The sequence below is a fragment of the Thunnus thynnus genome, chromosome 6 (assembly GCF_963924715.1).
Source record: "Thunnus thynnus chromosome 6, fThuThy2.1, whole genome shotgun sequence".
NCBI classification, from domain to species: domain Eukaryota; kingdom Metazoa; phylum Chordata; class Actinopteri; order Scombriformes; family Scombridae; genus Thunnus; species Thunnus thynnus.
The window spans coordinates 12245096-12270704 of record NC_089522.1 but is presented as its reverse complement, the minus strand read 5'-3'; the positions used below and the strand labels follow the sequence as shown (position 1 = coordinate 12270704).

Here is a 25609-nt window from a genome sequence, read left to right as displayed (position 1 = left end):
TCTCCGCCTTAACGTCCTCACTTACGTTGCATTATATATACAAATACTATGGTTAATGTTCAGTGGGATTAAACTTCACATAGAAAAACCTCCAATAATCGTAACAAAACGCTGTCGGTGACGAATAAAGTAAAGAGTAAAAGCAGTTTAAGTTAAAACTGCCATCCGCGCGCTATGCATTGTGGGTAATATGGTGACCTTAACCACGCCTATGTTTTTTGAAAAAATCATTTCAACATTTTAAGAAACGTACTTTTTTCTTTCGCCATTAAGACTAGGTGAATCTGAAACAGCGATACAGTGATGTGTTTTCACACAAGTTGGAAAGTGTTACCGATCCTGTTTACAGACATTTACTCGTGCGCATGCGCAAACAAAATAGCGACAGCACAGTGAGTCAAGCGAGTACTCTACTTCATTATCGGCTACTTTCAGGTACTCTTATCCATTTATAGCTGGCTATACACTGTATGACAACCTGTCCTAACAAATTAACATTTTCACAAGAATTTCTAAGCGTACCTCGTCCATGTTCCCTCTGTTTATCTTAAACAAAATCAGCATTTTAACCAAAGAAACGAAGACACGATGACTTTAAAGCACAGCGACAATCTAAACACGGCCTGCTATCAAACTTGATGAAAATGATATTATATGGTCGAGACATTAATAAATTGTCATATGGCCATATGAAGCCAATTCAAATAAATATAAACCCTGCCCTGAACGATGGAAAAAACAAAAAAACCAAAACAGTCAACATCCAGAATGATTCTCGTTATATGACTCCTCTGTTACGATGGTATATCAGATGTAAATAGTCTTCTCTGCCGGCGGCCTGCAGGTAGCGTAATAATGTTGGTCTTCTAATATTTCGTATGAACCACATCATGCCATATAAATCTACCAACACCACAATTATGATTGCCCAAAGTAAATGCATTGAAATAGTAACATATATTTATACTTATAAATGTGAGCAATATAAACCTTTGCTTTTGAGAACCATAATCAAGATGGCAGCAGCCTTGGCTTGGAGAACGTTACTTAAGGTTCACAATTTTCCAAGTCTGTCTTAAAACAACAGTCAGGAACCCAAATGAACATTAAAATAAGTTTTTCTTGTAATAATTCCTTCTGTTCATACTGACCATTAGAAGATCCCTTCATAATGCACTTACAGTGTGAGTGATGGGGACACGATCCACAGTTCTCCTTCTGTGCAAAAATGTATTTAAAAGTTTATCTGAAGCTAATATGAAGCTTCAGTCACAAACACAAAAAGGGAATTTGATGCTAAAAGGACTGTAAATGTGGCAGATATCCACTTGATATGACTAACTCAAACTTCTGGAGCCTTACTAGCCAGTATGAACAGGAGGAATGATTACTGCGTCTTAACCGCCTCAACATTTATCGACCAAAACAAAAATGGCTGCTGTAACAGTTACCATATTTGCTGTAGAACAGGTTCGCTTAAATGTCAATTTAATTGCACATTGAAAAACAAAATTTTATCCAAGGGGCATATTTTAGCAGAAATCTCTTTAAAACAGAGGTACAATTGGAAAACATTCAATATTAGTGCTTTAATAATCATAAATGATTAAATAATAAACTAACCAAGTAGCTTTCTCGAGGTACCTGAACTAAACTCGACTTGCTGTGTATGTCCACAGGCTCTTATTATGTTTCACTTTAAAACAACTTGTCTGGTTGGTTGATACTTGCAGTGATTTGTTGGCTTGAAAATCCACTGATAGTGTGAGACGGTGCAGCAGAATCTCAGCAGACTTGTCTGTAATTTTATATATTTCCTGGAGAGCTCTTGTCATTTTGTCAGCCTCCCTGTGGCTAAAGTATGCAGGGACAGCACAGAGGGCTGTCAAACTGTGCCCGCCTGAGAGCTCCTTTCCCCGGGTTGATGAGTCATAATAAGGGCCAGCCAGGTGGTGAAAATGAGTGTGTGTGTGTGTGTGTGTGTGTGTGTGAGAGAGAGAGAGAGAGAGAGAGAGAGAGAGATTTATGGAGACATTGACATTGTCACATAACTGTGACAGTTAAACTGATCATATTTTTTTTTCTATATCTTTACTGCAGTCATCATCATCTTTAGCATGAGATGTCGGCCATGAGGCCACAGAGAGTCAAGATTAAACCTAAAGAAAAGGCAGCATATTTTTCATCCTTGGATAAGGACAAGGATGGATTCAATATAAAATATTATAATATTAATTCATTCAAAGGTGAGTTGCCAAGGTATTTGTTAAAGATTCTTTAGCAAAGGCCTACTTTTAATTATTTTTTAATCTCATCACTTTTTCTGACACATCCGCTGTTCTTTATTAGGTCGTGGAGTGTTTAGTTGCCGCCACTTTCAGAAAGGAGACTTCCTTATCGAATATTGAGGGGAAGTCATAAGCAAACAGGAATATGAAAACTGGCTAAGAGTGTAACGTGATGCCCTGAAGGTTTTCATGTTGGAAATTCATTGCAATGGGAAAAAATATGGTATGTGTATTGCCATAATTAATTCACAGCATCGTTTGCAAGTTTAATTTCACCTAGAAAAACAAACTCTGCTATTTTGCACCAACTCAATGTTAGTAGCAGTTGTAGCAGTAGCAGTAGTGGTAGCAGTAGTAGTACTAGTAATAGTAATAGTCTTAACAGTTGTCGTGATTTATTCATTCATTCAGCATAGTGTGCTTCTGTCGTTACACTTTTACATTTTGTAATCATAATTTTTTGCCATTCCAGTGTTGAAGCAGCTAAAGACGTTGACTCCACAGGGAGACTCGTCAATGATGATCATGTAAACTCAAACAGCAGAATGAGGACGATCATTGTGGATGGACAGCCTCATCGCTGTTTATTAACTATCAAGGATATCAGACCAAGGGAAGAGATAACCTACAACTATGGAGACTCTTGACTGGCCACTGAGATTAAACACCATTAAAACTTGGTTTTCACAAAGAGTTAACACATTGCTGTGTGATTTTACCATAATTTTAACAGTATTCTCACACAAAAACAACAAGTGTGCCATGTAAAGTAATATTGAATAGTCAGCTTTGTTCAGTCACTGAGCGCGTTTACATGGACACAAGTATCTCAATTATGAGGCTTTTCCTGGTTTTGATCATATTCGGTGTATGATGTTTACATGGAACACAAGGAAATGTGATTATGCATATCCCAGTACACATGATAAATACTAGTATCCTGGTCACTGATGTATACATGATCCAGTTACTGATTACTGTGTTCTGTTTGCGTATGCGCCTGTAATATGTTTACAAACACAAAGCAGCAATTCTGAAACCGTTAATCCAACATTCCTGTAATCATTAACCTTAAATTAATTTCTCTGTGGCTGTTGAAAACAAGCCCACTCTGTCTTAGAGCAGCCTTAACACTATTACACAGCAGCATTGCATCATGGATCTCCACCTTATCACTAGTAATGGGAGACGAGAGCGACAAGAAATATTCAACATGTCTTTTGACCGGTGTCAGGCTGTCACATTTTCCAACGCTTAGGACAAGAGGAGCAGTGGGCGAAGATATGTAGCTGTGACTGGTGTGAGAGGGTTGTCATGATGGAGTTCAATGATTCAGAGTGGAGGGAACATTTCCACATGAGAAGGGTTTCCTTCGACCGGCTGTGTAGCACAGTTGATCCGTTCAAGAGGCTGGATAAGATGAACACATTCAACTCTGAAATCGGGATATGATGTTTACACGCACAAACAGAAAAACGGGATATTTCAAAAACCTGATCACAACAAATACTCATGTCCATGTAAACACACTCATTGTATAGTTTTGCTTTGTGGTGTGTCACATGAAAACATAGAAACGTCAGATGACTCGCCAGTACGAAGCAAATATTTTTCTTCTACATGCTTTTGTTACTGAAATATAAAATAAATGTTGTACTTCAATAGTTTAGCTTTACCATTCTCCTCTAAAGATAATTGTTTTGTTAACTCAATAAATATCAACAGGTACAGTCTTGTTGTGCCTTACTGGTTATTTAATGGTATTTTCTCCCTTTTTCAACAGATTTCAACAGAGGCAGATACTCACTATGCTGTAAGACTGGGAAATTTTCATTTGGTGATCCAAGCTGTCAAGAAGGTGTCTTGGTTTGATGAAAAAAAGCACTGCTGCAAAACGCCAAGCCTCGCACTGCAGTTGGGTCACTCAGTGCAAAAGATATGTGACATCATACACTGCAGAGCTCTAATGGCAGACAGTGAGCTGTAAAAGTCAACCCAGACTTTTAAAACACTGTATACCTCAAAGTGGTCTGAACTTGTCTCTCACACAGCTTTGACCACCTTGAGTGAGGAGCGCTTTAACAAACCATCTACCCTGCCTTTCACAGAAGACATGCAACGTGTCCACCAACATCTTCAAAAGACTGCAGGTTTAGCGTCTGAGAACCTGGGAAAGATGACGTCACCACAAGTCGATGGTGAACTTTACAGAGCAATTTTGGCAAAAATACTGTTCAACCGACGACGTGAAGGAGAAGTTGCAAATGTAACTAAAGGGCTTCCTCGAAGGGGACACAGCTGGCCTCCATAAAGATGTTGCTGTTGGCCAGACAAAGTTTGAACAAAAACTCTGTAAACATTTCAGCCATGTGGAAATTAGGGGTAAAAGAGGGCGAAAAATGGTTGACTCATTGACACACCTCATAAGCAAAAGAAAAGAATGTGTGGTTCCAGAGGAGAATACATTTTTATTCACAAGACCCCGCTGTTGTTTAAGGAGATATGCAAACGAGTGTGGTGCTCAGAATCCACATCACCTCAGGTCAAAACCATTACGCAAACATGTTGCAACCTTATTCCAGGTCCTGAACCTCAAAAACCATGAGTTGGACCTGTGACGGCCCCTCTGCTTTGTGCTCGTTGCTGCTGTGCTTTGTTTGCAGGGGCAGGTTCCTGAGCACGCCAATTAGCAGGATGGGACACACCTGGGCCCAGGGTGCCCCATATCTAAAGTCAGAAGCGGCCAGTTCAGATCCTCTCTTCTCTCCTCCACACACTCCTGTGTTGCTTTTGGTTCTGTTTCTCTTGTTTCACCACACAACACCCACACAGCATACATTCACTCATCCACTCCCTACATGACTGATTTTACAGACTAACCCTACCTCTTGTTATCTTTTGTTTGTTTTGAGTACTTTGTGTTAAATAAATTTACTTTTGTATTATTGATACCCGTGTGACTTCCCTTTTTTGCCACAGTCTAGAGCCGGGCTGTGACAGACCAAGTTGCCGACTTCTTTGGCCATGATATTCATGTCCACAGAGAATATTACAGGCTTCCAGAGGCTACAACCCAGCTGGCCAAAATATCAAAACTACTTCTTGCTATGGAGAAAGGGTCCCTTAAAAATCTTCAAGGAAAAACACTTGAAGAGATTGAAGGTATATATATTGCTGTTAAAAGTTTAGGTTAGATTGTCATTTCATGCATTTTGTAGCTTAGTATCAAAGTTAGGATTACAAGCATTGCTTAAGGATGTTTAGCAAAACATAACTTTTTTCCCTTTATTTGCCCCTGTGCTCCACAGTTTTAAATTTCTCGTCAGAAAATTCGTAGAGTTTCGAGTTCAAGCATTATAAGATTGTGTATTAGTAATGTCCTTAAGACATTGATTGTGCAGCATGAAAAAAGTTAATATTTATTAATTTTGTCTCTCCTACTATTAGTATTTTTAGTGGTGAGTTGGATGTTGCCTGGTGCGTTGGGAAGGATGCAGCCAGTAATAGCAGCACAAATTCATACAGACACCATGTTCTTTTATTTAGCAAGACAAGTCATTCATAATTCAAGAAAAGTTTCTCGTACCAGAGGGGTTGCTAATTAGTGAATAGTTAACAGGGAACAGTGATGGTGATTGGACAACTGAGCTAGTCATGGAAGATTATACTGCTAATCAAGCCAGTGGTTCCAGTACAGTATAGATATAAGGCCAAGTCAAGCTGCAGAGTATCTGCTCTTTGTTTGAGAGTAAGAGTAAGATGAGAGTAAATGAGAGTGAGATTGAAAGGCAATTTGAAGGTGAGAGAATGGTTTCACCACTGTGTATTGATAACTTAAACAGGCAGTTTTGTTTTGCTGCTGAAAAGTCCTTGCTAAATATAAAGAGTTCTACGCCCATATGGAGATTTTTTTTGTTTAGTTTATAAAAGATTTGAATAAACACTAACCTGCATATAGTACATGACCTACAGTGAGCTATGCAATTCATTCTACAGGAATGGAGAGAGCCTGGCAACCCTTTGAGGAACCTCCAGGGGCCTCAGATGGTACGACCCTTTATCCCAGTCCACCAGTGGCTCAATCATTGTTTGATTCACAGCATTTTGGGCCAATCAATGTTACTGAATGTTGTGGGTTTTTCTTAACTTTTTAACATTTTTAATATTCTATTCACAGATGACTCCAAAGATGAGGGGATTATTAGGCGTATGATTAGGAATATCATTATAAAAGTAATTCTATGCTAATCAATAGCAACACCAATGTTTAAAACTAAAATCAGTCTCCAGAGTAGTAATACTGTTTCAAATGTAAGCCCTGATATTGAATTAAAGAAGATCTGCTGGTGCTTGTCCCCAAACTAAACCCATCAGTCTGTGCTTTCTCATCTCATCTTAACCACTTTTTCGATTTAAACTTATATTTGGTCAAATAATTGTCCTTTACACACACATTCAACTTGAAATTGCCACCACTTTTCCGATGTCCCTTTCAGGATGACTTATGGCCACTTGCTGTAGAATTCTCTGAAGCCATTGAAAATTAATTTACATTTCTTTGGAGTTGTAGATTTATAAGCTGTAAGTGGCATAACAGTTACATATTGACACCAGATTCGGTATCAGGAGAGGAAACCATCAAATCAGTGCAGCCACACTGAACATGGGTTGAAGATGTAATAAATCACATAATAAATGTGAAGAAAATGATTAGTTTACCTACAGTTTGGGTTTCCATTTACAATCTGTTTTTTTTTCCTAGCGTTTCTCAAAAATGCAGATGAAGGGCTTGATCCTCGGAGGAAACAAAAGCAGCAATGGCCTCCAGCTGAGGTTGCAGCAGTGATGAGACATTTCAAAGATCTCATCAACAAGGGGAAACTAGCAACAATGATTCAGTGTCTGCAGTGCAAGACTACTGAGCATCCTGCTCTAGCCAATTGCTCAGTTCAAACCATAAGAGACTTTGTCAGAAATCATGGCATAAGGAAGGAAAGTGGAAACTGAACAGTCGCCATTTTTGTTTTCATTGGTGAAGTTTTTTTTTGTTGTTGCAGGATGATTTTAAGATTCTTCAAGATCTCCTTATAGTTCAAGCTAAAAGTTTATATCTGAGACATAGAATTGTCATGTTGTGACAAAAAAATACAATTAAACTTGAGTCTTTGTTCACTGACTTCTGCATCTGGTTGAATGTTCTTATCATTTATCATTACAAGGCTGTAGCATTATGTGTTTACAATGCCAGTCTGAGCCCTTTGTTATAAAATGGTCCTCACAGATCACTACTGTAAAAGGAAAAGGCATACCTGTTGTGTAAAACTATTTGTACTCATACATCAGGTGTGTCCTTTTAATGTACATTGCCTTCATTTTAGTGTTTATGTTAAGCCATATTCTATTAAGTCATGTTAGACTCTTCAAGTCACTTCAGTGACATGTTTGTGTGTTGTATAACTGCTGTCCTTATAAATTGAATTAGTCCTTATAATTTCCATTTTTGTCATAGGCGAGGCTTATGCACCTAATTATTTACTGTCCTTACAATTACTTTCATATTCTCGGGTTGTTACATTTTCTGTTGTTTTTTGTGTCATCAGTTTTTGAAGTAAGATTTGTGTAGTATAGCTCATAATAGATTTTTTGATATTCATCACATCTTCACATCTTTGTGGAACAAGTGGAAAGGGGCGTCCCTCTAATACAGCAGAAAACTGGTTTGGAGAACAGTTGTCCTTTTAATACATTCCCCTGCAAAGATGGAGAGAGAGAGAGAGAGAGAGAGAGAGAGAGAGGGAGAGAGAGAGAGAGAGAGGGAGGGAGAGAGAGAGAGAGAGGGAGGGAGGGGGAGAGAGGGAGGGAGAAGGAGCACTCAGTCATATATTCACTCCAGATCTTGAGGGTTTTTAAGTCTCTCAAGTGAGTGTAGGCTTTAACTCAGTAAATCATCACTTGTTCAGTCGGGCAGATTGCTTCTTAGACTCTTCGACTCTCTGGATGGATAATCGTTGCTGCTGTTGCTGCAAAATGAGGGCGCTGTGTTTGAACTTTGCCATCACCTGTCTGTGGCTTCTCCCTTCAGCGGTGAGTAAAATCAGCAAACAGCCGCTCTTTGCTCTGCTCCTGAGGGTGTGTTACTCATTACTAACACAAAGTGTTGTTGTAGTTGTTTCCCTGTAAAGGATTTACTTCATATGTACTGCTAGTACAGTGAAATAAATACATTATGATTTCATTCATCTCAGATTGCCTCCTGTTCTGGTTTTGCCACTGTTCATCATAGTGCTGCATTGTTGCAATCAATCAGTGTTTTTTGTTCCTGTGTCAACTGGGTTTTTCTTCTTTTCTTAGTGGAAGGATTATGTGAAGAGAATCAATCAGTGTCAATAATTTATTAAGATATTTGTGACTGTTCTGTTACAAAAATGAGATTTCTGCAGAGTGAACAAATGTTTTGTATGCTCTTAGACATTATTCACAGCTCATAACAGGACTAGCTTTACAGTGGTTTTAATGTGTAACAGGGACCTTGATGATGCATTAATAAATTGATGATGTATTAATGGTTACAGAGTGAATTCTCCAAATTTAATTTAAGAATTATTAGACAGGTGAGGAGTCGAGTGAAATGACATGAGTGAGACTCCACTGAGAATTTTATTGACTCGAGACTTGTCATAAAGTATGATGACTTGGTTTCTACTGACTTGAGACGCCACATGGATTTTAATATTGTTATTCTATTGAAAAGTTTGATATATATTTTATTTAAAGGAATTAAATTAGTACTAGTATCATGTTCTGATATTATTTGGTTTTCTATATTCAAACTTAACTGAAGACTTGTATCTCACAATTTGAGAAAGTCTTGGGACTTGACCAAAGTTGACTCTTTTATTAGATGGTGAAGCTCACCCAAAAGGGAAATCATATATACCATCCTCAAATTTTTAATTTGTTCCACTCTTGTGGTCTGTAATTCTCTTTCAGGCATAATTGTGATTTAATCTTCTTTCTTAACTTTGCCTGCTGCATGAGCAGCCTGCTGCAACATCTCTAACTTGAAGTTGTCAGGTGAAAACCTCAAAGCCAAACTAATTTTGTGTTTTATATCTTGAACTAAATGAGTGCACAGCCTTTATCTGTTTGAAAAAGTTTTATGACCCAAGGGCTTAAGAAACACTGTCACTTCATTTTTTTGTGAAGTAGTGAAAAACTGACACATTTAAGGATCTTTTTAGCCAATGGCAAGAATGTTCTCTCTGTCCTTAAAATGCATACCGCTCTCAGATTTGTCAGGTTTTTCTTTTTGTCTGGTTTCTGCAGGTGCTTTTGCACAGGTGTTGTGCTTGCTTCTACTCCACCGCTGTTGCTCAGTTGCAGTCACTGTGCTGGTATCTTGACACAGAGCCAATGACATGGCTGTCACACAGTGGGCTCCAATTAGGGTAGGTGAGAACAGCACATAGCTGGAGATTTAGGCTTGTAACAATAGGCACAGCTGGAGCTCACTTGGTTACAGGAGAAGGCAGAGATTGGCACACATGGCTGGGGTGGTTAGGGGTGATGTGAATCCCACATGTCGGTAAGAAATAATGATATCCCTGGGAGCTATTTATTCAGAAATCTGGAGGAGAATAACCCTAAACCTGCATCTGCCGTTGACACATTATGATGAAAATAGAAATTAAGTCATAAACAACAAGTGCGCAGAACTTTTTGCACAACTCTGTCTCAATTCTCTAGAGGCATAAAAAAAAGTTTGACCCGTCTCCCACACTGCATCCACACTTACATTAAAAAACTGAAGTGTTTTTAACAAGAGAAAATAAAGTCTGACACCTGGACTCACCCGATCAGTAAGGTGGCCCAATTAGTTTGCATCCATAACGCAGTGCATTTTGTTAACATCGTGTTTTATGTTATATTGAAACATATCACAGCCCTGCATATCAGCTGTGCAGTGAATCCCAGAAATATCAGTCACATAAACATCCTCACTAATGACTGGATTTATTGGGATTTGTGTATTCTAATAGACACAACAGCAGGTGGCTGCCTGGTTTATAATAAGCGGCTTCATCAATCTGAACATGCATATTTTCACAATCTCACTTCTTTTTCTATTTTTTTGCACAGTGCTATTTTTTACAGAGAGGGACAGTCTGGTATTAGCCATCTATCTGTATGTCAGTGATGTATTCCTCTCTGTTTGAGCTACAAAGAACCAACCACTGCTGACACCACTGTGACATCTGTTACTTGCACTAATCAAAATATTTTATCATAATAAAACAGTTTAAGCATTAAGTTACAATAAATGACATACTTTCTACAAACCTATTAGGAGTTTGTTTCTCTACATTCAGTATTTCTTTGCAAAATAAGCTGCATTGTACACAATCTCATCTATGATTTTACAGAAAGACCAAGGAAAGTGAGCTTATTTATACAGTATGTTTGAGATACTTGAATGTGAAGGACAGTAATAGGAAGGAGAACGTAGCGATACAGTTAGTGAATAAATCATGAACTGCTCTTCATTTGAAATAATAACCTGACAAGGTGAATCCAGATGAAAGCACAATCCCTCACTAATTTCAAGTATGTAATCCAAATCAATTCAAGAATGGAAACTGGGGTATTTAAGGGGATGAAGGAGAGGAGAAAGGTTAAAGAGGGATTTTTTGGGCTTTTTGAGACAGCTGAGACATATTTGGCACAGTAGGAGCTCAGCATGAAAAGGATGCTGCTAACAGTTTGCAGATTTTTACCCAGTTCATACATTATATATACTACAAATGTATATTATTTTATTTTAGTCCCTGCAGTATCAACAGTGACCTGTATGTTGCCCATGTTCCTCTCTCTTCCAGGCATATTGATTAATAAGCTCATAGATTCAGCCCATCATCAAGGTCGCGTTGAAAAGCCTGCAGAAAAAAAAAGACTGAGAGTTATTACCAGGCAGTGAGAGAGAGCGGATGAGGGAGGACAGCCAAATTAAAATGTGTTAATAGAAATATGAATGTGACTACAGTATGTGTGTGTGTGGGCATGCTCATCATTACTGTAGTCCTTGCCTGAAGGAGATGACCTATTGATCACAGTCAATATCAAGTTGTTCTCATACCAAGGATCTGACACATCAAAGCATAATTATTTTAAACGATTATCTGCTACCTTGTAACGTTGCTACAGTCAAACTGTCCTTCATTTGCTTCTGTCCTGGTGGTCCAGAGGCCTTCATTTCTCTTATCTTTCTTGTCACTTTCTGTACATCCAACCCAAACATGTGATACTGTATTTACTGTGTTTGTTGGCTGAGGAGTTGTTTACAAGTGCCTCTATGTAATATGGAATTATATAAACACAGGTATAATGTTGCTCTCAGAGGGACTCTCAGAGTCATGTCAGAAATATGCAAGAGAAGTATATTGGAAAGTTGTTTACTTTAGTCTCCTTGAAACTTTAACTAGCACTCTTTGAGAAACAAGATGCATCAAACCAACACAAACTTGGTACATTGTTTAAGACGAATGATGAAGAAAAAATATGTGTGACGATGATTTTAATGAGGTCTGTCAGACATTAAAAGAAGGGTTCAATTTGTACATGGAAACAGTTTTTGCTTGATGTTATCACTCCTCCTGTCCATACTGGCCATTAAGAGATCTCTTCCTAACAGGCTTCCAATGGAAAAGATGGGGGACAAACTGTATTCCAAGGTTTAACCTAATATGAGGCTTCAGCAGTCTGGGTTAGTCTAATGAAGTGGGTATAATCCAGAGTTACAGCCTTTGTAGTACAAAAATTCCTCTTTGTGTTTCTGCAGAAAGCGGTTCTGTGCTGAGCTGTGGAGCGGAACGATAGTAAAACAAAAAGGGACTTTTGTACCTGAAAGCCTGTGACTTTGGAAGATACCTGCATGATGTGTCTAACTAAGACTGGCTTCTGCTAAAGTTTAGAGTGTGTTTTTGCACAGAAGGAATGCTGTGGACTGGAGATCTTGAAATGTCCAGTATGAAATGGAAAAACTTTAAACTGTAGATCAGTTTATTTATTTCTTATGTGATGTTGATAACCAACTTTGCCCTCTGTTGAAATGAAATGGAACAACAACAAAAAGACACATTTTTAAAAGATAATTTGAAAAGATCTAATTAAAAAAATGGACTCATTAGCCAAAACATTTGGTACACACAGATATTCTGTGCTTTGAAGAGTTGGCTCACCCAAATAACACATACAATATAGGTGAATTAAATTTCTTTCCAGAAATAGTGTCACCGTTACCCTAGATAATCCACAGAACTCACTGTCAGCAGTTTTCATATGGACTATTTCTTTGGTCAAAAGATGTTCCAATGAAAACTGACGTCTGTGGATTATCGAGTGTGACAGGGGGAATGTTTCTGGAAATTAAAGTTTATATAATTTTTTTTTTTTTTTTAATTGTCATTTTTAAATGCTGTGAGCACCACAAACTCAATTTCATTCACCTCCAGTGTATTAATGTGGAAGTCAAAATCTCAGAGACTGATAACTCAAAACCTGGACGTTTTGGACCTGGATGTGTTTTTGTGTGTGATTTGTGTAAATGACCCTTTAAATGGAAAGAAAAGGGTTACAAATATTTATCTGCCCTTCATTTATGTTTTGTTCTCTACAGGTCCAAGAGACAGCCAAACCCTTTGACTTTCAGATCCCACAATGGCGGGAAGAGGAAAGAGGAAGAGGAGATGCTGTAGGAGCTCCGTTGAAGATTAAACATATCTCCAAGTATTTACAGATCATCTCCACCAAACACAAAACACCTGCTTACGGCTCACTTGGCCCTTACGGTTGGCCTCAGAACTTCTCCCAAGCCCTGGATCAGTATCTGTACCGCGCTCCTCCCAAATCCAAACCTCCCGCAAAAACCTCCCCAAAGGCCAAGAAGATCCTGGGCTGGGGCGATTTTTATTTCAATGTGAAAACAGTGAAGTTCAGCCTCCTGGTGACAGGCAAAATTGTTGACCACATCAACGGGACGTTCAGCGTCTACTTCCGTCACAACTCGTCCCGTCTGGGGAACATATCTGTCAGCATCGTCCCCCCTTCCAAAGCTGTCGGATGGGAGGTTCTGGATCCCGGGGCTCAGAGCGCTCACAGCAAAAACTCAGTCCTGATTCCAGATCTGACGTCCCATTTCCAGAGCCCCCCTCAGTCCACCAGCTCCACTCCTCCAGACCAGCAGAAGCAGCAGCAGGACATGGTGATGGTGACTGAACTCAACTGCCGGATCGAGTACCAGAGAACCAACCGGTCCAAGAAGACCAAGCCCTGCATGTATGACCCGGGTCAGACCTGTTACTCAGAAAACACCCAATCCCAGGCAGCCTGGATCTGTGCCAAACCCTTTAAGGTTATATGCATCTTCATCGCCTTCACTGGCACCGACTACAGGCTGGTGCAGAAAGTTTGTCCGGACCACAACTTTCAGACAGAGCAGAACCAGCAGCACTTTGGATGACGGATTCTGAGATGCTGCAACTGAAATATTAAACACTGACCTGTCATACATCCTTCAAAATCATGTGTTCAGTTTTCAAAATGGGTCTGAGATTGACTTGTAACTGTTTTTATACGCAGTTAAAAACTAATTTTCATGTCAGTGAATGCAGTTTGGGCGAGTTTGTGTTAATGTGTTAGTAGCAGCATTCGTTTATCATGAGTTTTAAAACGTGAGCTTTGTGTTGTCTGAAACTATACTGAAACTTTGTGTGTAGTGTTTGATGAATTTTGTTATCTGAATATTCATTAACAGAAGTGAAGACCTTTAATTCAGAATTAAATATTTACTATTTGAAAAATGTGATTTCTTAGCTCATTAATAAAACAAAATAGACAGATCTTTACGGACAGAATCATCTGTAGTTTTTGAAATACAGAGTGACTCTAAGATTGATTAATCTCTTGTTGATGTATGATTTATTAGGTATTTCCTCTTCAAAGAAGTGGTATGGAGTGAGATAAAACAGATGATTTACTCTAGCAGTCACTATTATCAGTGACACAGTGAGTACGCATGTCCTTGGCTCCTTTCCAGTACTGATTTTACTTTCAACCTTTGTACCTTGAAAAGTTTTCTGTTTTCTCAGCCGTCAGCTGTCACAGAAATGCTTTCTTTGTCTTTACGGCAAACACTACGGGTGAGTACATTTCTTTGATGATGTATTCATTTTAGAGCTTTTTGAAATATAGGCACAGATCCCCTCATATCTGTCTTAAAAGATCTCCCCCCCCCACTCCTAAAATCACTTATAACTGCAAACTAGGTCAGCTTGTCACCCCAGGTCATCTCAACCCTGACAGAAATGTCTTGTTTGAAGATGTGCAGGGTGTTTTATTGTATTTTCAGATTGTCAGACCAGTTGCATAAGTGCTAGTGTTTGTCTGATAATTGTGATTATCTCAGGTAGTCAAAAGAGAAAAGACGGCTACTGTTTGTCCCAGAACATTTTTTGTTGTTGAAGGAGAGTTGACTGTGCAGTCTGCGTTTTATGCAAGGCTTAATATACTCAAGGCTTAGAAAACATAATGAACACAAAAAGATGAAAGGAGGCTTGCTTCAACATATGTTTATGCTTGAACAGTAATCTGTCTATTTGGCCAAAGTAACACATAGTTACGCAACTATCATGCAGCTACAAGCTGGCTTCAACAAACAAGACCCTGATAACTAAGTCACTGCGTGTCTGCCCAGCCCACATTACACTTTTCATGTCCAAGGCTTTCCATAACCGCTCCACTGAATAACACGTTTGGTTTTTCACTGCCTTTCATTTAATGGATTGTTTAGAACATCAAAAGACACATTATTCCAACTCCCTTGTTTCCAAACCCCCGGTGCAAAGTATTATAATTTCGAGTGATGAAAGTGTTTTTGCACAGGCTCACTCTTCATAACGTTTTCAAAAGACAACAAAGGAGCAATCTTGGACAACAACAAAAAAGAACCCCTCGGAAACTTTTTTACTCTGAACAGACAGTTTATTGCACAATGGAGAGTTGCATCAGATCCCGTGACTTGGTATTTCTCTCCTCATTATAGGGGACCTTTTATGCTTTTCCTTATTTTTTTATATATAATGTAACAATGACGGATGTTCATATTAAACGTGGCCAAAGTGTCAAAATAATGAGTCAAAGGTATGTAGAGGTAATCACTGTGAGTAAAAAGCACCAGCTTCAGACTGCTCTGAACGCTCAGTTTCCAATGTTTTTTTCTACTTTCAGCCCAAGTTGATGTCAGCTCATGATGGATTTCTTTATATGGTCATCTGCTCCATGCACAGCGGGCGAGTTCACTGCTCTGCTCCTCTAACATTATGTTTTTTCCATTATTTTGGAGGTAGTCAATTAAAATAATTAGTTTACCTGTTGGAGGTGTGCTGGTCATCTGCAGCTCTTCAAACATCATCACTATGGCTGTTTCTGCTCATACTGTTCCTTTCTGCATTAGTTCTAACTGATCCACTGCACCAAGTGCTCCAAATATCTCCATATGTTGTTGTGTCAGCCGTTTTTTAGCACCGCTAATGAAGTTCTGCTAATTCAGTGAGGAATAGGTTTAATTTTCTGTAAATTCTTCACAATTAAAGTCTCCCATTATTTGGTAATTGAAAAGCTTTTCATACAAAGCAGTAAAGCAGGAAATGTTGGGTTTGCATCAGCGGTAACTTAACTAAGTTTGTCTGAAATTCTTCTTCTTCATCCACCACTCCATGCAGCCCCTCTTCTTCAGGGTTTCAGGATGTTTGGGCCGAGAGGGGCAGGTCATGGCGGAGCCGTGCAGGCGAGGCCTCTGCAGTGGCAGCGAGTGGACGGGACAGGAGAGCTTGGCCCAGGATGACCCAGAGATGTGGAGTCTCCTGCAGCAGGAGAAGGACCGGCAATGTCGGGGACTGGAGCTCATCGCATCAGAGGTGAGCCCCAAATATTAAGAGGAGGGACACAGAACCATCCTGTTTTGTGTTTTATTATCAGTTTGATCCATTTTTCCTTACAATTTTTCTTGACTGTTTATGATATTTATTATTCATTATTGAAAACATTACTTAGTAAGCTTTGTGAAAAGCTTCTTCCATGTACTATCTTGTGTGTAAACACAACATTCAGGCCTAGGCTGATGTAAACTGTGATGACCCATAACTACCCAGTGACAGTGATCCAAAGTGACTTGAATGTTTGTTCAGTATCTTACATCACACAGAGTTTGTGAAATTTGTTCTGGAAAAACAGATGTGTTTTAACACATAAACTCTAAGAAGGACTGATATACAACACTTACTCCATTCAGTTTTTTGGTAAAATGATGCCAGAATATAATTTCAACCAAAAAACAGACAGTAAGATGATCATATCACTACCAGTATATTACATTTGATTAATTGTCAGCCATGGTGTAAATTTGTGTAGGTTGCTCCTGTGTGCAAAATTCATGGAAAACTTTCACACCCACGCAGATTTATAATAATGCAACACACACTATGTAACACAGATAATTCAGTATAAATTCACATATTAAAATATGCAAATCATCTGTCCAATATTTTCAATAATCACAGTATTGTATGTGCAAATTAATAAAATGGTGAACTTGCAAGGTTGAGTTCATTACCTGCACTGAGTTTGGCGTGAAGGATGTTAAGTTCAAATTGTGGCTTTGTGTCTTCTGCAGGATAGCAGCTGTTCATACTGTGAATACAGGGGATGTTGCTAATTATCCTTTATGCTTTACTGTGGACAGAAGTGTTTAATATGCAGTATGTGAGACAGATAGAAAGAAAAACAACTCAAAGTGTAGAGCAGCCTCCTTCAGCAGTGTAACCACAAGTCACTGGAGTTGATGTTTCTAGAATTTAACTGTTTTCTTCAGAGATTTCACCGACATTTCCTTCACATTTTTCCTCTTGCAAATCACTGATTTCATCTGAGTGGAAGCTGTGGGAAAAGAAAGGAGCTTTCATTCTTTTATTCTCCAGCAATTATAAATCCACAGCACTATCAGTCACAATGACATCTGAAAAATTTTCATCTTCTTGTGCATGTGCTGTCAGTCAGTCGTCGCTGCAGGCTGACTCCCAATGGAGAGCCCTAGTTTTTTTCTTCAGGAACACAGTCAAATGATCCCATTAGGTTCCCTCACTGATTTCTGCCATTGATCTTCAGATTTTTAGTTAAGACAAAGGGTGGGGGTTGGGGGGGGGGGGGTGTATGTGTGTGTTGAGATAGTGTTTTGAAATGTCATAGAGAGAGTTTTATGTCACATAAGGGACTAGTTTTAAATCCCCCTGGAATGATTGAGGGATCCCTGAACAGTGACAGGTTTAGTATAATAACAAGGCAGAGGGGGCGGCTGAGGAGGACAGAGAGAGAGAGAGAAAGAGAGAGATGAGCAGAAGTGAGAGTGGGAGAGAGAAAAAAAGACTGAGACAGGGAGAAAATTTCATTTACATTCATTTCCTTTTCTGCAGTTCCATCTCTTCCTCTGACTCTCAAGTGTCTTTCAGAGGCTTGACACTGTGCTGAACCCCACAGGGTTTCTGTATTAGCACGAGTCCTCAATATTCATCCCTTAATTTGATTGTAGTACCTCTAATACTTTAATATTTTTAGATAAGCCAATTTAATTCATTTTGGCAGCTTCCAGAAAAGGCTGTGTCGTGCCTTTTGTAAGATTTATGCGACAGTTTTAAATATATATAATATTCTATTGTTTTTATAATTGGTATTTGCAAGACAGATGTCTATAGTTGAACTAAACTGCATACTGGATACCTCTGTATAACTCAAATTTAGACTGTGGTTGCACTGTCTAAATGGGTCTCGCTGAAAAAGAGCAGGGGTGGTATTGAGTCAGCCTTCTCCAGGTAAATAAAGGTTATATTTGGATGGTGACAGTGTTTTGAATATATAAGGATAATAATAAATGTAGTGTGTGTATGGCTCTGGATCTTGACACTGTGGTTGCTTGTCCTGTCAGAACTTCTGCAGTCGTGCAGCACTTGAGGCCCAAGGCTCTTGTCTGAACAACAAATATTCTGAAGGATACCCGGGACAAAGGTAACTACACTATTAATGTACTTCCCAAAATATATTGTTACAACGATTACAAAACTTTACATTAGAAGATTTTCAGAAACCCAAGCAAACAATTGTGTGAAATTTCATCATGAAAATGTTAGAGACCAGAACGTTTAACTCCCAGACTCTGACCTGATATGTTACAATACAATGTTATATGTTACAGTACAACACCATATGATATGATACGACACTGTACGATACGATATGATACAGCACGTTATGATATGATACATTACAGTATGATACAATACGTTACAATACAATATGATGAGGAGGTGTGAGAGGGAAGTGAATGAATAACACTTGCTTGACCATCGATGTTAAGGTTCCCTTTAGCAAAGTACTTGAGAGGCAGTTAAGGCACTGTCAGCTTCCATGTGTGAGTCTGAAGCTGGATGTATATATTGACAACACATCTGGAAATATTTTTACAAATTTTTTATTTTTCAGAAAATTTTTATTAAATTAATATTTTTCCTATCAAATTTTAATCGCTGTCTTTTGTCTGTCTAAGGTACTATGGAGGTGCAGAGATCGTAGATCAGATTGAGCTGCTGTGTCAGAAGCGGGCACTCACCACCTTCGGTCTGGACCCAAATCTGTGGGGCATCAATGTCCAGCCGTACTCTGGATCTCCCGCTAACTTTGCAGCCTACACATCTGTACTGCAGCCTCATGACCGCATCATGGGCCTCGATCTGCCTGACGGAGGACAGTGAGTGCATGTTTTACTGTCTGTTTAAGCACGAGAGGCACAAATATATAGTTTATTTTTTCATCTTTATAGCAACTGATAATGTAACAGCTCAAATAAAGCAAATAAAAATGTGTTACTAAGTTACCAAGACAAAATAAATCCATGCCAGAACAAACACTTTTTTTTTTTTTTTTTTTTTTTTTTTACAAAAGGTTGATATTTCAGTGTGATTATTTTTTTTTATTATTATTATTGGTTTTAATCCTTTTTCTACAGTAAATAAATCAACAGGTACTTTATGATTGGCCAAACACTGACTAGTGATATAATGTTTCATTCTTGCAAGATATTAAATAAAAACTTAAAATAAAAATAAATAATATTTGCTAAATATATAATAAATAATAATGTGATATTATGCCATCACTGGGAACTCATAACAATCAATAATTACAAAATCTTATATTTCTAATTCTATTCCATGTCCGTCATTATCTGACAGTTGTTACATTATGGGTTTTTTTAAATATGCCATGAAACAGTTTGGATTTGTCCTCTGTGGTTTTGACATTTTCCCTCATGAAACTGGATGTTTTTATGGGACTTAACGTCAAAAGGAATTAATATAAATGACAAAATGTTAGTCACACAGCCTGGAGTTGTCATATTATACCACCCTCTTTGAAATGAATTTATTTTTAACACTTGAACTACAACCACAGAACTGTGGGAAATGTAAATATTTTTCCCAAACTGACACCCAAATACTCATTTCTGAGTCATATCGCTGCTGCACGTGCTAGTTAGCTTTAAGATGAATGCAGACATGCAACTTTTATATCATATAAAACTTATATTATGGATGGCTGGGAGCTGGCAGGGTTCCCAAAATCTATACTACTATTCAACATTTTATTGCAATTTGCGATGTAGGCCAACAAGTGGAGGATGAGTCATCAAAATCTTGACAACTTACAGAAAGAGATGCATTTTAGACAAATATTTGACAACAACAGATAGGGAAACAATACACCCAGTGGCACAATTTAACAATACATGACAGCAGTTTTCTTCTGATAGGACCATCAATATAATATATGAAGGCCTAGTCTTAATTAATTCATGTACAAGCCACTAAAGAGGAGCTGTGGATGAGAGGAAAGAGGCAGGATGAAGGCAGAGCATTTTATTCCTTTATTAGATAGCCACAGTTGAGAGATGAAAGGGAATGAGAGGAGAGAGAGAGATGGGGAACGACATGCAGCAAAGGTCCTGCTGAGACTCTGCGATGCACACTCTACTATAATCTAAGTTATGTCTCTACTTCTCTCTACTCCACCACATTTCAGCCTTACCCACGGCTACATGACAGATGCCAAGAGAATCTCAGCCACCTCCATCTACTTTGAATCTATGCCTTACAAACTGGATGTGAGTAACTTTGGTGACTTTTTGTTAATAGAAATAAAAGTTCAAACCAAATATATCAATTCATCAATCAAAGTCCAACCGTTTTTCTTCTGTGAAGCCGAAAAGGTATCAGACTATAAAAACAAAATGACCTTGAAGTAACAATTTTCTCACTTTCAATTGTGTGTGAATCATCTCTCCGTCCTCGTCCTCCTGCATCATCTTAGCCCAAAACAGGTCTGATAGATTATGACCAGCTGGAGAAGACGGCCCGCCTCTTCAGACCCAGACTGATCATAGCAGGAACCAGCGCCTACGCCCGCCTCATCGACTACTCTCGCATGAAGAAGGTACCTCTTATGACAGGAATTATGTCCACCATGTTATATTCTAAAGTAGTAGTGGTACTTTAGAAAACACATTTATACTTTTAACACTTTAAGTGCAACAAAAAAGGAAACACAAACAAGAGAAAACAAGTTAAAGGGATGATGATCGAGTGTCGAGAAGACTGAACATGGGAGATGGTTTTATCACTTACTGTGTCTGACTGTGTGTTTTTCAGTTGTGTGTGGAGCTGAATGCCTATCTGCTGGCGGATATGGCTCATATTAGCGGCCTGGTGGCAGCAGGAGCTGTTCCTTCTCCTTTTCAGCATGCCGACCTGGTCACCTCCACTACCCATAAGTCCCTGCGTGGAGCAAGGTAAGGGTCTGGACATTTCATTTATCACATAAATGTGTTGGTGGAAGTCAGGTCAGGTTATTAAAATAGCGTGGGGTTTTACTGTCCAGTATGTTCTATGTGCCTCTGTACTGTGTGTTGTCAAGTGACAAACGTTAAAGGGACATTTCAGGTTGAGTTTGCATTTTACTTTTTCTCTCCACCCTGCAGGGCTGGTCTGATCTTCTACCGAAAAGGTGTCCGGTCTGTGGATAAGAAAGGTCGGGAGGTGATGTATGACCTCCAGGACAGGGTGAACTTTGCTGTGTTCCCGTCACTTCAGGGTGGACCTCACAACCATGCTATCGCAGGGGTGGCAGTCGCCCTCAAACAGGTCCAGATATCAGTTTTATTTATTAATACTCAACAGTAGCCTGCAAAATCTAAAAAGGAGAGAAAATCCTTTTGGTAAAAGAACGTTTTGAACACCAGCTTAATTCCAGTAGCTTATGTATAAAACATGCAAGTCCTGCTTGTCATGTGGAGCGTCTTGATATGATCTCTCTCTCTCACACAGCATCATTTCAATCCCTGCAGGCTTCCACTCCCATGTTCAAACAGTACATCGCTCAAGTGCTGCTGAACGCCAAGACCATGGCTAACGCTCTGCTGAAGAAAGGCTACACCCTGGTGTCAGGTACTGAAGGAACTGAGGAGTGTTTTTTATGATAAACATACACTTCATAAGACTTTTTACTTTAAAAAAAAACCATATTCATACAAAGTTTGTTTATGTTTTTGTGTTTTCTCACCGATTATGGAATTAGTTTTAGCATACAAAGCCATAGTGCATTACTACCACCTGAAGCAACTGACGCAACTGCTTTTGGATGACTTCTTTATTTACGTCAACCTAGTGGATGGAAAAAGACCTTGTTTGCATTCTGTTTCATTTTAAGACTTTGGAGAAATTCAACTAACCTTCGCTTCACAGTTCAATGGGGAAAAGCCAAAATATAAGAAGGAATATTTTTTAAGAAGTGATGATAATTTTATCACTGTCTGCACGAAGGTTTGAGTGGAGAGTGAAGGGAAATAATAATTTGTCGCCATCAGACACATTTGCCCCTGAGCTGAATTGAGCTGAATAAAATTTTTACCATGAAGCAAAGAAAAACTGTAAATCCCTCCTCCTCCTCCTCACAGGTGGAACAGACAACCACCTGGTTTTGGTTGACCTTCGACCTCGCGGGATGGATGGGGCTCGAGCTGAGAGGGTCCTGGAGCTGGTGTCCATCACCGCTAACAAGAACACCTGTCCCGGAGACAAGAGCGCCCTCACCCCAGGAGGACTCAGACTCGGTACTTAAATGAGTAAAGTTTGTGCAGAACATGTTGGTTAACTGATTATTCTTGGTAAAGAGCTGCAGGGATGGAGGATGCTCGGGCAGAATCTGCCCAGTATCATACAGGTGGTGTCAGTCTCTCTGACTGTATGATACTGGACCCTTTGTTTTCTTTCTGTGTGTCTGTCTCTGATGTGTCTCTGTTTCCTTTTGTCTGTCCGTATATTTGTCTGTGTGTCCGTCAGCCTGTCAACCACAACCGCCTGTCTCTCAACCACACCAGTCTTAACTTCTTTATCAACTTTGACAGAGCTCACCCTAATATTGACGTATCTCTTCTTTTTTTATTTATTCTAACCTTTTATCTGTGGTTGATTTCTCACAGGAGCTCCGGCTCTGACCTCCCGACAGTTCAAGGAGGCAGACTTTCAGAAGGTTGTGGAGTTTATTGATGAAGGAATTCAGATTGCACTGGATGTGAAGAAGAAGACTGGTGAGAGAAGAAGTTTCTCTGTTTTCTGTAAAGTTCTGATGTTGCATTCAACTGACTCTTATCCAGTGAAGATGGTAGAGTCGGGGGTTTCATATACTGTTTGACCTTTGTTTTTTTTTAGTAAGATCAGTGTACAAGACATGTTTAAAAAAACAAAAACCTGCTTCTACTTTTTCCCAACAGGTAATCTGGCCAGCTTCAAGTCCTTCCTTCTGGAGGATCCAGAGACAGTGTCGCGCATCGCAGAGCTCCGCCAGCGGGTGGAGCTATTCGCCAGGCCCTTCCCCATGCCGGGATTCAATGACCACTAACTGACCACTAACAACGTCAACCCCACCACAGTTAGAATGTAGTTTCCCCGTCACATCATGGACATATCCTTTTGAATTCTTCCCAATTTAGATTGTTTTCAATAATTTTGCAATGTATACAAGCGCTGTTTCAAAATGCTGTCAGGTTCAGGTTCAGAAATTAAAAAATAACTCTGATGCCACACATTTATTACTTTTTAATGCCTGAAAATAATAATTTAGGAGGCAACAGTAGTATTAGTCATTAAAATGATTACCTTATGAGTTACAAATGGGTAATAATTGGATAACACAGTAATGAGTTGTCAGATTTACAGCATTTGATCACATCAGCAGGTTTTATTGTATCACCAACACATTAGAACAACTTATGACATTTGGCAACATATTTCTGTGCAAAAGTCTTATTGGCCATTTTGGGAAATTAGGTTTGAACGTACTGGACATATTTAATGAAATGCTTTGTTTATGATCGGACAATTTCCAGAGCGACCTATTAGTTTCTCATTGTAATGTACGTTATCTGTCAGCATCAACAGCTGCTGCTGCTTTCTCTAATACAGTTTGCGCGTCACACACACACACAACTTTTGTTGGTTGTCCTCAGCCGAGAAGGAACATAAGTGTTTTTAAGTATTTGGCTTTTTGTCACTAAGCCCTTTGTAGAGCTCTTATCAACATCAGGCTTTGTCGCAGGCCCTGGGAAACTCACAGCAGCTGTGTTTTGAACACTTGTGTGAACCACACAATAAAAAGCAGAAGCACTTAAACATTTTCTAACTATTCTCTTTAGGCTTTCTCCTATATATTCTCTTTGATTTGTTATTTTAAAGGATTTGTGAAGAATGTACAATGTATATACAGTAGATCTTAATTGCAATAAAAAAACTGATCCAGAACATTTAGAAGTTTGTTGAATTTTGTGATATTTCAGATGCTCCCTGTTTTCACTTCACATTGGTCTCGCTGTGCTGTGAAGCCCTGCAGCTACTGTATGTAATGCATTCACTTTATAGAGAGGCAGATGATTAATGCGTACAGCCGAAGGAGGGAGGAGACTCTTCTGAGTTTATAAACACTGAGTTGTGTTAAGCTGCTGGCATTTCCTCTGGCCATTTCCTGTCACCATCAACTTCAGGGAACAGTCCAGAAAAAGAAAATAAAAGCTGATCTCTAGACATTGACGAGATCTGACAGGGAGATAGCTGGAGCCAGAGATTCACATCCTGAAAAAAAACTGGATGTAAAAATAAACATTTCATATATTTTTAAGGAGCTTTAGACACCTGATTTGTCCAATTTAGACTTTTTATCTCCACTGGGCAGCTGGCATTGTTTTCTATGTGAATAAATTGTTTCATAACCTCAATTAAAATTAAATTGTTCTTTGAATGAACACTAATAACCAGCCTGTACCTGATATCTATATCACGTTGTTTATATGTTATAAAAAAACAAAAACACGCAGGATGTTGAGGTAAATGAGTCCATCTTCACACAGCCGTTTGCAGCAGCTCCTGTGTCCTTCAATGTCATTTTTATTTTTGTGATACTGTTATGCAGAGTGGAGCAGGTGGACCCAAACGCAGGAGACTGCAGGCTGCAGCGACGCTAAAGAATAACTTCTTTATTCAAGGTTCGTGCAGGCCAAAACAAAGCTGGCAGATCAGAGCAAAACACAAACAGAACGCAGAACAAACAGAGTAGAACAAAGGATCCAACCAGACTGAACTGAAAACCAGGACTTAAATACAAACTGAACTAATGAAACAACAAGGAACAGGTGGCAAGCCACAAGGGCAGGCTGGGAGTTGATAGGCTGGGGAAGACACAGGGAGCAGGGCAGGGCTAACGAGACTGAATACAGGGCGGTGTGGAGGGAAAAGCAGGCTGAAGAAAACAAGAAAAAAGACAAAAGGCAACAGCTGCTCTGTGCTGAGGACAAATCAAAAACAGAACTTCATCCATGAGTAAAATAAGTCTACAATATAATCATGCACAATCCTCTTAATATATAAACCCTCATAAATCAAACTGTCTCAGAATCACATAAACATAATTTAAAGTGCACAAGTCATACTGAGTAAACACATGTAACAGCATAAAGAAAGATAACTGTTGCTCTGAATTTCAGTTCACTTTTGCACTTAGTTTCTACAAGAGTCAATAAAGCAAGCAACAGTATCTCAAGTATTCCTTAAATATAACTTGAAACATTTTATCTGTACGACTCCCCCACAGTTCAGTCTTAACAAACATGGAACAAG

General features: G+C 39.0%; 2 protein-coding genes and 1 long non-coding RNA gene across 3 annotated transcripts; all 3 read left to right on the top strand.

The window, feature by feature from the left end:
• Nucleotides 1–16: 16 nt before the first annotated feature.
• LOC137184260 (uncharacterized) lies at nucleotides 17–7450 on the top strand. Its single transcript, XR_010928642.1, has 6 exons — nucleotides 17–435; nucleotides 2101–2246; nucleotides 2350–2511; nucleotides 2761–5450; nucleotides 6285–6335; nucleotides 7051–7450. It is a non-coding gene; the product is annotated as an uncharacterized lncRNA (long non-coding RNA).
• A 717-nt stretch (nucleotides 7451–8167) lies between these two features.
• On the top strand, nucleotides 8168–14162 carry LOC137185330 (neurexophilin-2-like). The gene is made up of 2 exons (XM_067593669.1): nucleotides 8168–8372; nucleotides 12961–14162. Exons 1-2 carry the CDS (start codon nucleotides 8286–8288, stop codon nucleotides 13801–13803), a joined length of 930 nt encoding a protein of 309 aa, XP_067449770.1. The 5' UTR covers nucleotides 8168–8285; the 3' UTR covers nucleotides 13804–14162.
• Nucleotides 14163–14371: 209 nt separating this feature from the next.
• LOC137184259 (serine hydroxymethyltransferase, mitochondrial-like) lies at nucleotides 14372–24071 on the top strand. The gene is made up of 12 exons (XM_067591736.1): nucleotides 14372–14482; nucleotides 16064–16258; nucleotides 18319–18398; nucleotides 18937–19137; nucleotides 20469–20550; nucleotides 20757–20879; nucleotides 21095–21234; nucleotides 21424–21586; nucleotides 21790–21889; nucleotides 22399–22554; nucleotides 22924–23031; nucleotides 23215–24071. Exons 1-12 carry the CDS (start codon nucleotides 14450–14452, stop codon nucleotides 23340–23342), a joined length of 1509 nt encoding a protein of 502 aa, XP_067447837.1. The 5' UTR covers nucleotides 14372–14449; the 3' UTR covers nucleotides 23343–24071.
• Nucleotides 24072–25609: the final 1538 nt, after the last annotated feature.

Coding starts and splice junctions, on each gene's coding strand:
- LOC137185330 (XM_067593669.1), top strand. CDS start 8,286: ATGGATAATCGTTGCTGCTGTTGCTGCAAAATGAGGGCGCTGTGTTTG. Junction 8,373..12,960: donor TGTGGCTTCTCCCTTCAGCG/GTGAGTAAAATC, acceptor TGTTCTCTACAG/GTCCAAGAGACAGCCAAACC.
- LOC137184259 (XM_067591736.1), top strand. CDS start 14,450: ATGCTTTCTTTGTCTTTACGGCAAACACTACGG. Junction 19,138..20,468: donor GATCTGCCTGACGGAGGACA/GTGAGTGCATGT, acceptor ACCACATTTCAG/CCTTACCCACGGCTACATGA. Junction 21,235..21,423: donor AAGTCCCTGCGTGGAGCAAG/GTAAGGGTCTGG, acceptor TCCACCCTGCAG/GGCTGGTCTGATCTTCTACC.